The following is a 13,349-nucleotide window of genomic DNA, read 5'->3' as shown; positions in this document are numbered from 1 at the left end:
AGTGAATTTTCGAGGTCCAAGGACCATTGCTCTGCACCAAATTTTCCGACTGGAACAAAATTTGATCAATAACTTGTCATGATAAAACACTAAACCAAATATCAAATCAATATCTTCAAGCAGGTAGGTGATTAATAATACAGAACAAATTAAACATCATCTTTTTACCTTGATAGGAAGAATCCTGTACATAATACTGAGTATAACCTCCTGGTAAATGTTCATTCTCTCTAGAATATTAATGGTATCTGGGTGTTCTGTTACATTATCATGTGTGAGTTGATGTAAACCTAAAATAATAGAAAATAGGTCACAATGAACCAGTTTTACATATAAAAAATATAAAAGCAAGGGTCCTGAAGTTATCTAAAAGATATTGATACAAATTTATTCAGCGCTCAAAAGAGATTTATTACTCTTTTAAATTTTCTGTTCAAAATTTATATTATTGAATCTCAAGTAAAAACAAAAGTCATTGTTTAGTGACTTAGTTTTGTTTTTGTGTTAGATAATTACCTTACACTCAGGGCACTGAAAACCATCATATTTCAGGGAAATTGATAGTTTATCATTTGGAATGATGTTCTATATTTCATTTGTATAATATAAATGGTTTCTTGTACATTGCAACATATGCATTATTGTGGATGAACCTTTACCAATATTGTAAAATATAGCAAAAGTAAAACTAACTTCAAACAACAAATTATGTCTCCTAATAAATAGTATAATTTCGTAATGTTTAAGTGTTTAAGGTTTATTCTTTTTTTATAAGTTCATCAGTATCATTGGAGTTTAAAAACCAGATGCTCTGTAGGGCGCAGCTTTATACAACCGCAGACATCGAACCTGTAACAGTTGGGAGAAGTATGGACACAACATTCAAGCTTGATACAGCTCTGAATTTGGATTGTGATTAAATAGTTGCCACAACATAGGTTTCTAACACAGAATGAATGTGGTCTAAGAACTTAAACTTAAAAACTTAAAAATTTTAAATTGGACGTTTACCTATTATGGTCCAATATCCAAAATCTAAATACATGGTAAGATTCAGCATATTTTTTTATGAAATCAAATAAAGTTCAATTTTGGACCCTTTAGGCCTCAATGTGGACCAATTTGATAACTGGGCCCAAATATCAAAAATCTAAATACATGGTTAGATTCAGCATATATCAAACAACCCCATATATTCAATTTTTATTGAAATCAAACAAAGTTTAACTTTGGACCACAATTTGGACCAACATGAAAACTGGCCCCATAAGCAAAAATCTAAGTACATGTTTAGATTCAGCATATCAAAGAACCCCAAGGATTCAATTTTTGTTGATATCAAACAAAGTTTAATTCTGGACCCCAATTTAGACCTACTTGAAAACTGGGCAAATAATCAAAAATCTAAGTACATGTTTAGATTCAGCATATCAAAGAACCCCAAGAATTCAATTTTTGTTGAAATCAAACAAAGTTTAATTTTGGACCCCGATTTGGACCAACTTAAAAACTGGGCCCATAATCAAAAATCTAAGTACATGTTTTAGATTCAGCATATCAAAGAACCCCAAGAACTCAATTTTTGTTAAAATCAAACTAAGTTTAATTTTGGACCACTTGGACCTTAATGTATATATACCAATTTGAAAACGTGAACAAAAATTAAGAATCTACATACACAGTTAGATTCAGCATATCAAAGAACCCCAAGAATTCAATTTTTGTTAAAATCAAACTAAGTTTAATTTTGGAACCTTTGGACCTTAATGTAGACCAATATGAAAACGGGACCAAAAATTAAGAATCTGCATGCACAGTTAGATTCCGCATATCAAAAAATCACAATTATTTAATTTTTGGACCCTTATTCCTAAACTGTGGGGACCAAAACACCAAAAGTCAATCCCAACCTTCCTTTTGTGTTCATAAACCTTGTGTTTAAATTTCATAGATTTCTATTTACTTATACTAAAGTTATTGAGCGAAACTAAGAAAAATGCTTATTTGGGCCCTTTTTTGGCCCTTAATTTGTAAACAGTTGGGACCAAAACTCCCAAAATCAATGCCAACCTTCCTTTTGTGGTCATAAACTTTGTGTTTAAATTTCATAGATTTTTATTTACTTCAACTAAAGTTATAGTGCGAAAACCAATGTGTCTTTGGATGACGATGACGTCAATATACGAAAGTTAATACATGTATCTAATAGTTTTTCTTGCATATATAGATAAAACTGAGAATGGAAATAAGGAATGTGCCAAAGAGACAACAACCCGACCATAGAAAAAAAAACAACCAAGAGTTTTTTAGTTAAGCATAATATTACAGAACAAGAGTGCACACGCTGAAATGTCTCGCCTTCTATACTAATCATTGATATTATGTTGATAGTCCTAAGTATAAAGCTTTATTACAACTGTCTCATAAACTTAACATTAACCAAAATAACTAAACAAAGACCAATGAACCATGAAAATGAGGTCAAGGTCAGATGAACCATGCCAGGCAGACATGTACAGCTAACAATGCTTCTATACAACATATATACTTGACCTATTACTTATAGTTTAAGAAAAATTGACCAAAACACAAAAAATTAACACTGTGCTATGAACCGTGAAAATGAGGTCATGGTCAAAAGAAACCTGTGCTACTGACATAAAGATCATAAAATATTTCCATACACCAAATATAGTTGACCTATGGCATATAGTATTAAATAATTAAATAGACCAAAACTCAAAAACTTAACTTTGACCACTGAACCATGAAAATGAGGTCAAGGTCACATGACATCTGCCCGCTAGACATGTACACCTTACAATCATTCCATACAACAAATATAGTAGACCTATTGCATATAGTATGAAAAAAACAGACCAAAACACAAAAAATTAACTATAACCACTGAACCATGAAAATGAGGTCAAGGTCACATGACATCTGCCTGCTAGACATGTACACCTTACAATCATTCCATACAACAAATACAGTAGACCTATTGCATATAGTATGAAAAAAACAGACCAAAACAAAAAAATTTAACTATAACCACTGAACCATGAAAATGAGGTCAAGGTCAGATGACACCTGCCAGTTGGACATGTACACCTTACAGTCCTTCCATACACCAAATATACAAGCCCTATTGCTTATAGTATCTGAGATACGGACTTGACCACCAAAACTTAACCTTGTTCACTGATCCATGAAATGCGGTCGAGGTCAAGAGAAAACTGTCTGACAGACATGAGGACCTTGCAAGGTATGCACATATCAAATATAGTTATCCTTTTACTTATAATAAGAGAGAATTCAACATTACAAAAAATCTGAACTTTTTTTTCAAGTGGTCACTGAACCATGAAAATGAGGTCAAGGACATTGGACATGTGACTGACGGAAACTTCGTAACATGAGGCTTCCAGGTCTTCCACCTTCTAAAATATAAAGCTTTTAAGAAGTTAGCTAACACCGCTGCCGCCGGATCACTATCCCTATGTCGAGCTTTCTGCAACAAAAGTTGCAGACTCGCCAAAAATCAAATATCAAGTTATTTGGCTTTACAACTCCTGTTAATTGAACTGATTCCAGAATTATGATCGAATTCTTGTAACAAATTGTTCATTACATTCTCATGATGTCACAAACCATATTGAAGCAGTAAGTAACTCCTTGATTTATTGGATTATATACTGGATATATGATGAAGCCATACATGCCATAGTCTTATGTATTAGGTTAAGAACTAAAACTATACATTTTAGGAATTGGAGCTAAAAAATGCTATCTCTTGATTCCAAAAAGTTTTAAAGTTATTATTTAAAAAAGTTTCCTTTTTTCTACCTCAAGTAACAAAAAAAATAATTTTAAGCCTATTTTTAATCGTACATTTAGTTCTTGATTATCAACATATGAGATATAAAGACTTTCAAATTTTCTCTGAACAATTTGATTTTATTTGTTGTCTGTATTGCTGCTAATCTTATCAAAAATATACCATCAGTTATTGAAGGAGCTAAAACCATTGTCTTGTAGTAGGAATAGTAAAGTCCTGATTCAGTACGGAAAGAAATCTCTCTTTCTACTTCCTGAAAAATAAAAATAAAAACATAGTAGAGAAATAGTAGCAGCTCCATTGATTTATAGCTTCTTATAAAAATAAACTAAAATCTAAACATACTTTGGCTTTTTGTAGAGATATATCTACAGGAACCAATAAACAAACACACTTTGGCTTCTTTTTAAGAGGGAAAAATCTTCCAAGAACCAATAAATTATTTTACTTTGGCTTCTTTTAGATATATACATCATCTAGAACCAATAACAAAATGTACTCTATCTTCCTTAGTTGAAGATCCATCATTTGTATGCTTTACATCATTAACTTATGTCCCAAGCACCTGTGTAAAAGACAACTTGTAAATGAACATAAAAGTACATCCTAAATAATTCATACTCAAAAAACATCACAGAACTAACAATCACCAAATCAAAGTTGTATAACAGTTTATTTCCCAAAGGTGTCTGCAACATTTTACTTGTCTATACTCTCTGCTATCAACTATCTCATATTCTAGATTGTTTAAAGTAATCAAATATCTACACTTTATGGTGATAATATCCCTTTATAATACTGATAGAACAATAGCTCTCACTTTTCACTGTAATTAATAAAATATATGAATCTGTGATAATAGTCCTCTATAAGTTTTTCAATATATGTTCTATTAAAACCAGAATTTAGGTCTTTCAATTAGGTTTAGGGGCCAGCTGAAGGATGCCTCCGGGTGAGGGAATTTTCGCTGCATTGAAGACCTATTTGTGACCTTCTGCTGTTGTCTGTTCGATGGTCAGGTTGTTATCTCTTTGACACATTCCCCATTTCCATTCTCAATTTTATTTCAATTATTTTTATCAAAATGCTACTGTAACAGTACCTTCTTCACTGTAATTAATAAAATATATGAAACTGTGTGACATTATCAAGAATTTTCATTAATTCTTCACTGACTCACTATATCTTTCTGAAAAAAGCATCAATTAAACTGTAAGCAGAAATCCATAGAAAGACAGTATTGTGTGTGCAGCCTCCAGCTTTTCTTGATTCACATTAAATAAAGGGACTGGAGTGCAAAAGTTTAAGACATAAAAAAAATTAAACAGAAACATAAAAATCTTATCCAAATAATTGAAGTCTCGTATTATATATATTTTACAAAATTTCCTGTATTGTCTGTACCCCCACCTACTATTCCATAGCCTATTTACTTTTAAAGATAAACATATCTAACGTAATAATAGAACATCCTTGTCCATTGTTCACTAAGCTTTACTGCATAGTGTTGGTAGCACAGTAAATGATCAATCAAGATTTAATTTCAGAGGACTAAGAAAATCATGCTCAGTGTAACAAAAAATTATGAATGCTTAATCAGACAGTAACCCGAATTGAAAAGGCAAACAAATAAGATTTAGAGGTCTGACAGGTGTTTACAATATGCCAACCTTTAAAATCATTTGAAGTTTAAAAGAGGCTGTTGATAAATTTACGATTATCAATTATCCGATTTTTGGAATCATATACTGTCTGTGTGACTTCAGGTTTATGGTTCAGATTTTACATTATAAACAACCTTAATGTTACAATACTTAAATTATCATTGTCAGTTATTCAGTCATTTTAAGTTGTCTGACAAGTTTTGCAAAAAGATTATTTACATAGACAGCAAAGTTAACATCAAACATTTATCTACATAGAAGATTTATCTACCAATAGGGCATTCACATTCAAGGATACTATTTTGATATATATCTTTTTGTAATTATCTCTTTGTTATATAAATATTCAGTCTTTTTAGTCAGACATTTAGATGAGAATTACGTAGAATGGTCCATTAATGTGATGTCAAAATACAAATGTAAAAGACGTAGAATGGTCCATCAATATGATGTCAAAATATAAATGTAAAAGACGGCAAGAGAAGTAGGGGAAATCTATTTACAAAGTGTCAAATTTGTCGGGAGATTGGAAATTCTGTCTGACTTGTGGACTAAGTGATTGCTTGTCATAAGATAATTTAGCTGTCTTGAATGTCTAAAGAATGATTACTTGTTGTTCTGGCTAGAGACAGATGCCAGAGAGCACTGTCAACTTTTCAATTCAGCTGGACAAAAGCGGACATCGCTGTAAGCGACAAATTATAATCATATTTGGGTTTGATATAAAGATAGACATATTCAATTTACAATTCTTCTATAAGTTTCACAACATAATGTCAAATTACTTTGAATATGAGATTGTTTAAATTTATTGAAAAAAAAATGTTCATTTAATTCCAACTCTGTTAATGCGTATTAGGGATCAAAACATAATAATTTCTTAAATGTTGTGAGCTCTAAGAATTGCTGATATAGTTTATTAACAGTGCTGTATACTGATTGACAATTTAATAATGTTGTTACAAAAATCTTCTTTTTTATTCATAACTGTGATTTCTTTTTGATGTGAGGAAATTTACAACAATCATTACCATTATATGACATTAAAGTATATAAATATAAAGTCTTGAGAGCCTTAAAAACAAAAGGTTATATGAAGAGTCGTCTAAACCATCTAAGACCAACACTACCTTAGGGAGTTGTAACTTTAGTTTTAGCACTTTACATCCTTTTTTTTAAATTGAAATTTATTAACAATCTTGCCATTATTGACGCTCTAGCTCTTTGGCAGATTTATGTCCAGGTATTCTCTGAGATTGATTGACTATAACGTTCATTAAACATTTGAATTTGATAAATAATAAAAACTCAGAATAATTTCTCTCAGCCTGATGCAGAAGTACAGGGGATTATTGACACAACCAAGTCATTAATGTGTCCCTGCATTAGATACAAATGAAAAATCTGCAATAACTTTTGAATTATTCAAGACAAAATCAATAGACATTCATTTAAATCAGTTTCTCTACAGCTGTTGTTTTTTTAAGAAACAATTACAAATGATCAATGTTTCATTTTAGCAAAACTTATTATGTTTTTCTAGAATACAAGATAGATTGTCCTGAGCTTTGATCATTCCCTATAGTTTATTCAAATATATTCCTTATTGCTATATAGCATATTAGAATGGTCTGATCTTCATTAACATTTTGGGTTGCTGTCTAATTAAGGATTCATCAAATGAGCTATATAACATGTATGGTTACAGTACCCAATAACATAAGTCATCAGTTGAGCAATATACCACATGTACTCAATAAAATAAGTCATCAGTAGAGCCTGATATCATGTTTACTCAATAAAATAAGTCATCAGTGGAGCCTGATATCATGAACTCAATAACAAAATAAATCAGTAGAGCCTGATATCATGTGTACTCAATAACATAAGTCATCAGTTGAGCAATATACCACATGTACTCAATAAAATAAGTCATCAGTAGAGCCTGATATCAGGTGTACTCAATAATATAAGTCATCAGTAGAGCCTGATATCATGTGTCAAAATAACATAAGACATCGGTTGAACCTGATATCATGAACTCAATAACAAAATAAATCAGTAGAGCCTGATATCATGTGTACTCAATAACATGTCATCAATTGAGCCTGATATCATGTACTCAATAACATAATTAATCAGTAGAGCCTGATATCATGTACTCAATAACAAAATAAATCAGTAGAGCCTGATATCATGTGTACTCAATAACATAAGTCATCAGTTGAGCAATATACCACATGTACTCAATAACATAAGTCATCAGTGGAGCCTGATATCAGGTGTACTCAATAATATAAGTCATCAGTAGAGGCTGATATCATGTGTACTCAATGACATAAGACATCAGTTGAACCTGATATCATGAACTCAATAACAAAATAAATCAGTAGAGCCTGATATCATGTGTACTCAATAACATATGTCATCAATTGAGCCTGATATTATGTACTCAATAACATAATTAATCAGTAGAGCCTGATATTATGTTTACTCAATAATATAAGACTCTACTGATCAGTTGAGCCTGATATTATGTGTACTCGATAACATAAGTCATCAATTGCGCCTGATATCATGTGTACTCATTAATATAAGGCATCATTTGAGACTGATATCATGTACTCAATAACATAATTAATCAGCTGAGCCTGATATCATGTGTACTCAATAACATAAGTCATCAATTGAGCAATATACCACATGTACTCAATAATTAGTCATTAGTTGAACCTGATATCATGTACTCAATGACATAAGTCATCAGTAGAGCCTTATCAATTGTATTTATTATCAAAATATAAAAATGATATACTTTATTTTTCTAAAAGACAATATTTAGTTTTGTTTAACTTTGCTAGTTTTGGAGAGAGAAAATTATGCAAGGCCTAAATGATTTACAATAGCTGCCTTTGTGAATCTTTATTATAATAATGGCAATGTATTATACATAGATATAGGAAGATGTGGTATATGAGTGCCAATGAGACAACTCTCCATCCAAATAACAATTTATAAAAGTAAACCATTATAGGTCAATGTACGACCTTCAACACAGAGCCTTGGCTCACACCGAACAAAAAGCTATAAAAGGCCCAAAATTACTAGTGTAAAACCATTCAAACGGGAAAACCAACAGTCTAATCTATATAAAAAAGGAGAACAAGAAACACAATTAAATTACATAAACAAACGACAACTACTGTACATCAGATTCCTGATTTAAGACAAGTGGATGCAAACATTTGCAGACATTTAGTGCAAATATCAGATACATGTATTATGATTTGTTTTCTACTAAAACTCTGTATGAACTTTCAACAAGGAGCCTCTGAATCAACAATATAAAATTGAAATAACCATTAAAACAGCAATACTAAACTTGCAATAAAAAAAAATATATGAAACTTGACTCATTTTAAATTAATTCTTGTTTCCATTTATGATCATCTCCTCCTAAAATGCAATGAAACAGACAATAATTATACAAAACATGATTCTTCTTAGAGAACAAATTAAGCAGAAACCTTTAATCCTCAAATGATTACTGCACATTAGTGATATTTGAATCTCCATAATTCACTCTTGACTTCTGTAGCTCTCCTGGAAATCCTTTGTTCCTATCAATTAAGGTTTAACATGGAATTAAATGTCAAAGAAGGATATCTATTGATTTAACCAAACAGCCTTTGAAACCTTAGTACAATGATAAATTTGAACTTAATTAAACACCATGAGATTAAAATTGGATGAGAATAGTTACTACATTGTGATGTGAGTTTAATATAGAATTGTTTGGTTTTTTTTATCCCATTTTTTTTGGATACAATTCCAAGATTGGTCACTCTCTTAATAGGTAAGCAATCATTTTTGATGATGTTTAAAGTAAAAGAAAACCACAAAATTGCCCCCATTCCACTGTATAAAAAAGGATTGAAAACTGTGTGTCACGAACACTGGTATGATAGTCAAAATATTGTAAACAGAAGCAAATTAAAAGGGTGAGCCAAGGTCGCCACGGCCCTCCATTTGTGGGGAGAATATGGTTGATTATATAGAGAATCTCTGAAGCATGACTGGAGCACGCCCCCACTTATGAAAATTTCTGGATCGGCTACCAGTAAAAACCAGAAATTTTCATAACTAATTTTTGGTTAAAACAAAATAATGTTGCATGGCCAAAAATAACTGATGCCAAACCAACTAACCAAGGAAGAGACACTCAATCAAATTGTGGCAGAAAAGTTACATTCCCAATGTATAGAAAGAAAGTCCTTTATTTCCTGTAAAAATAGTCAGATCAAAATGATGGTACTTAAAACAGTCAATAGAGAATGAAAATGCCCTGCAAAAAATTACCACTACACATGATTTCAAACAAATACTGCCTAGTTCGAATGTTTCTGTCCAGAAGGTCTTCAAAGATGTGTGCTCACAAAATGTAATTGCAATACTGTACAAGTACTATATATACCGTGGTTCTTATGACATCATGCCCGTCTTTAAAATATTTTAACATAGACGAGAAGGCAATGTCATCATGACCGTCTTCAAAATATTTTATCATAGACAAGAAGGCAATGTCATCATGCGCGACTTTAAAATATTTTAACATAGACAAGAAGGCAATGTCATCATGCGCATCTCCAAAATATTTTAACAAACAAGAAGGCAATGTCATCATGCGCATCTTCAAAATATTTTAACATAGACAAGAAGGCAATGTCATCATGCCCATCTTTAAAATATTTTAACATAGACAAGAAGGCAATGTCATCATGCCCGTCTTTAAAATATTTTAACATAGACAAGAAGGCAATGTCATCATGCGCGTCTTCAAAATATTTTAACATAGACAAGAAGGCAATGTCATCATGCCCGTCTTTAAAATATTTTAACATAGACAAGAAGGCAATGTCATCATGCACGTCTTTAAAATATTTTAACATAGACAAGAAGGCAATGTCATCATGCCCGTCTTTAAAATATTTTAACATAGACAAGAAGGCAATGTCATCATGCCCGTCTTTAAAATATTTTAACATAGGCAAGAAGGCAATGTCATCATGCCCGTCTTTAAAATATTTTAACATAGACAAGAAGGCAATGTCATCATGCCCGTCTTTAAAATATTTTAACATAGACAAGAAGGCAATGTCATCATGCACGTCTTTAAAATATTTTAACATAGACAAGAAGGCAATGTCATCATGCGCATCTTAAAAATATTTTAACATAGACCAGAAGGCAATGTCATCATGCGCATCTTAAAAATATTTTAACATAGACCAGAAGGCAATGTCATCATGTGCGTCTTCAAAATATTTTAACATAGACAAGAAGGCAATGTCATCATGCGCATCTTAAAAATATTTTAACATAGACCAGAAGGCAATGTCATCATGTGCGTCTTCAAAATATTTTAACATAGACAAGAAGGCAATGTCATCATTCATGTCATCAAAATATTTTAACATAGACAAGAAGGCAATGTAATCATGCGTTTCATCTAAATTAACACACTGTGTTGGTCATGTTAATATTTCAACATAGACAAGTATTCAAGGTGGTCATCAAAACATTCAATGTGGGCAAGCCAAGAAGGTAAAGTCAATAGGTGAATCTTAAAATTATGAACATTTCTACCCCTGTTGAAAGGCAGGATCAATGGACTAAGTTTTGAAAATAATCTTGTCCTAGGCAGAATTAAAATAATCGCTGAAAATAAATGCATACAAAGGAAGATATAAATTTTAAGCAGCGCAATAAAATATGCTTACATATACTCGCAAAAGATGAAATGAATATTGGTTACAACTCATGCTTCATATTCTTGTCACAGTAAAATGTTTTTGTCCTATACAATGAGTAATAAAGGACACTGGACACTTAACATGCATCAATTTATCAATGAATCATACCCCATCTCTACTATTAAAAATTAAAATAAAAATATGACAGTAATCATTTATCAATAAAATTAATAAGCATGTTGCATAACAGACCCAAGCATATAAAGTGGGTCTCATTGGGGTCTAAGCGTAACGCGGGATTGCCGATTTTTTGTAAGCGTGACAAGTGAAAGTCAAATTATTGTGTTGGAAAAACAGGAAATGAGGACTAGCGGGACCCGGGAAATGACAAAAAAAATGAGAATTGCTTACGTACATAGTGTAAGCGGGATACGAGAATCGGACAAAACAGTAAGCGGGATCCGGGATCGGAACCCCCCAATGATACCCCCTATAAACAAGGTAGTTAAAAATATTGCCTAAAAAATAAAAGTTAACTATACCTTTATATTTGAGAACCAAGTCTGAGTCTCATGTATTATTTTCATATATGAAGCATGTTTATATCCTAAATAGAGACACATAAATACACCAAAACCATTGAGAAACAGTTGCTGTAAGGAAACACCCTGTAAGAGTGCAGGTAACCCTTCATGAGCACCATTGATATTTTTATGAAGACCGTTACGAACACTTCCTTTCCCTCTTGCAACCTTACGTCTTCTCAGTTCCGTCATTGTTCTCTGGTATACACCACAATGTAATAAAAGTCTCTTTTAATAGTGACGTTTACAATTTTAATGGTTTCTTACTCAACAGTATTACAGTATTCTTTCCCTACGGAATTAACAATTTAAACGGAATTTAAAACTAGACATCAATTTTGTTCAATATAATCCCCACTGATAAATTTTCTCGATTGAATTGCAAATATAAAATAGAGTTAATTCATCTGTCTGTCAGATTAGCAATCTGATTCAGCAACAGAGAAAAGCATAGATGTTCATTATAGGAAACTAGAGTCGTCCATAACTCCCAATTAGAGAAGTGACTGACGATTTTCCCGATCAATATTTTCACATGCCATAAGAGAAGATTTATGGCTTTCTCCTACTACATTGGTAACACATATTTTAAAAAAATCAATGCCTTGTTTAGCACCTCTGAGTAACAGCAGTTCAAAAATCAGCAACCTATGTGTAACAATTTATTATAGCGCTGTAATATTTATGACTTTTTAAATCTGAGGCATTAAGGCTAATATTAGATACGGGATAGTATTGATCCGTCACAAAATGCAATATCATTTTAGGTTACTTTCATTAAAAGGAAATTGAAAACACATCAAACATCATTTAACTCAGGTTTATTTCATCTCTTTTTTGCTTTGTAACACAATAAAGCAATACAGAAACAGTATTTAGTCATGCTTGAAAGGAAATCATCATAAAATAAAACTTTTCAATTTTGGAAGATTTTGAAAATAAATTATTTGTGTACATATAAAGTATTCTTTTATAGGGGGCATACATTGAAAGTGAACAAGTAAACCATTCAGTTGACTGATTCAATCCCCAAAACAATCATTCTTACATGAGTAACAATGATGATAGACATACTTTTTAACCTACAATATAAAACAAACATACCAAGAAAAATCAAATTCCATGTGGGGCCTATCTGCTACAATTTATATTTATGTTTGAAATGGGTTATGTGATGTCTGTAGTCTTTGGAGGTTATCCTGATGGTTAATCTCAATGGTTAATTAGATCTAGTCTAGACAAAGATACATGTTGATACATACATTATATCAAGTCCATGCATTGTTAATTGTTTATTTTAGACTTTTTCTAATTTGGATTTTCTTTTTATTAAACTTTTATAACAAAATAGGTATGCAAATTTATTGTGTAAAAATTATAAAGTGTATACAATGTACAGTCATACATGTATTTTAAATTTGGACTTATTTTTCATATTATGTGAATTTATATATAATTATATATATATATATAATTGTACAAATTTATATCATTTTATTTCATTCTGTCA

At 31.4% G+C, this 13,349-nt stretch overlaps 1 protein-coding gene across 3 annotated transcripts in view; it reads right to left on the bottom strand.

Moving 5' to 3' along the window:
• LOC139490926 (protein C-mannosyl-transferase DPY19L3-like) overlaps positions 1-13,349 on the bottom strand; it is a 45,922-nt gene that overhangs the window by 18,723 nt on the left and 13,850 nt on the right. For 2 of the 3 annotated variants that reach the window (XM_071278071.1, XM_071278072.1), the window contains exons 3-4: positions 4,001-4,091; positions 169-290 (exon numbers count right to left, since the gene is read on the bottom strand). In XM_071278071.1, the coding sequence (XP_071134172.1) occupies positions 169-290; positions 4,001-4,091 (213 nt within the window). Of the gene's footprint in view, positions 1-168; positions 291-4,000; positions 4,092-11,797; positions 12,585-13,349 lie in introns of those variants that run through there. The other variant, XM_071278069.1, reaches the window with a different exon arrangement.

This window comes from Mytilus edulis, chromosome 10, assembly GCF_963676685.1.
Source record: "Mytilus edulis chromosome 10, xbMytEdul2.2, whole genome shotgun sequence".
Taxonomy (NCBI): Eukaryota; Metazoa; Mollusca; class Bivalvia; order Mytilida; family Mytilidae; genus Mytilus; species Mytilus edulis.
This window is presented reverse-complemented; position numbering and strand designations above follow the sequence as displayed.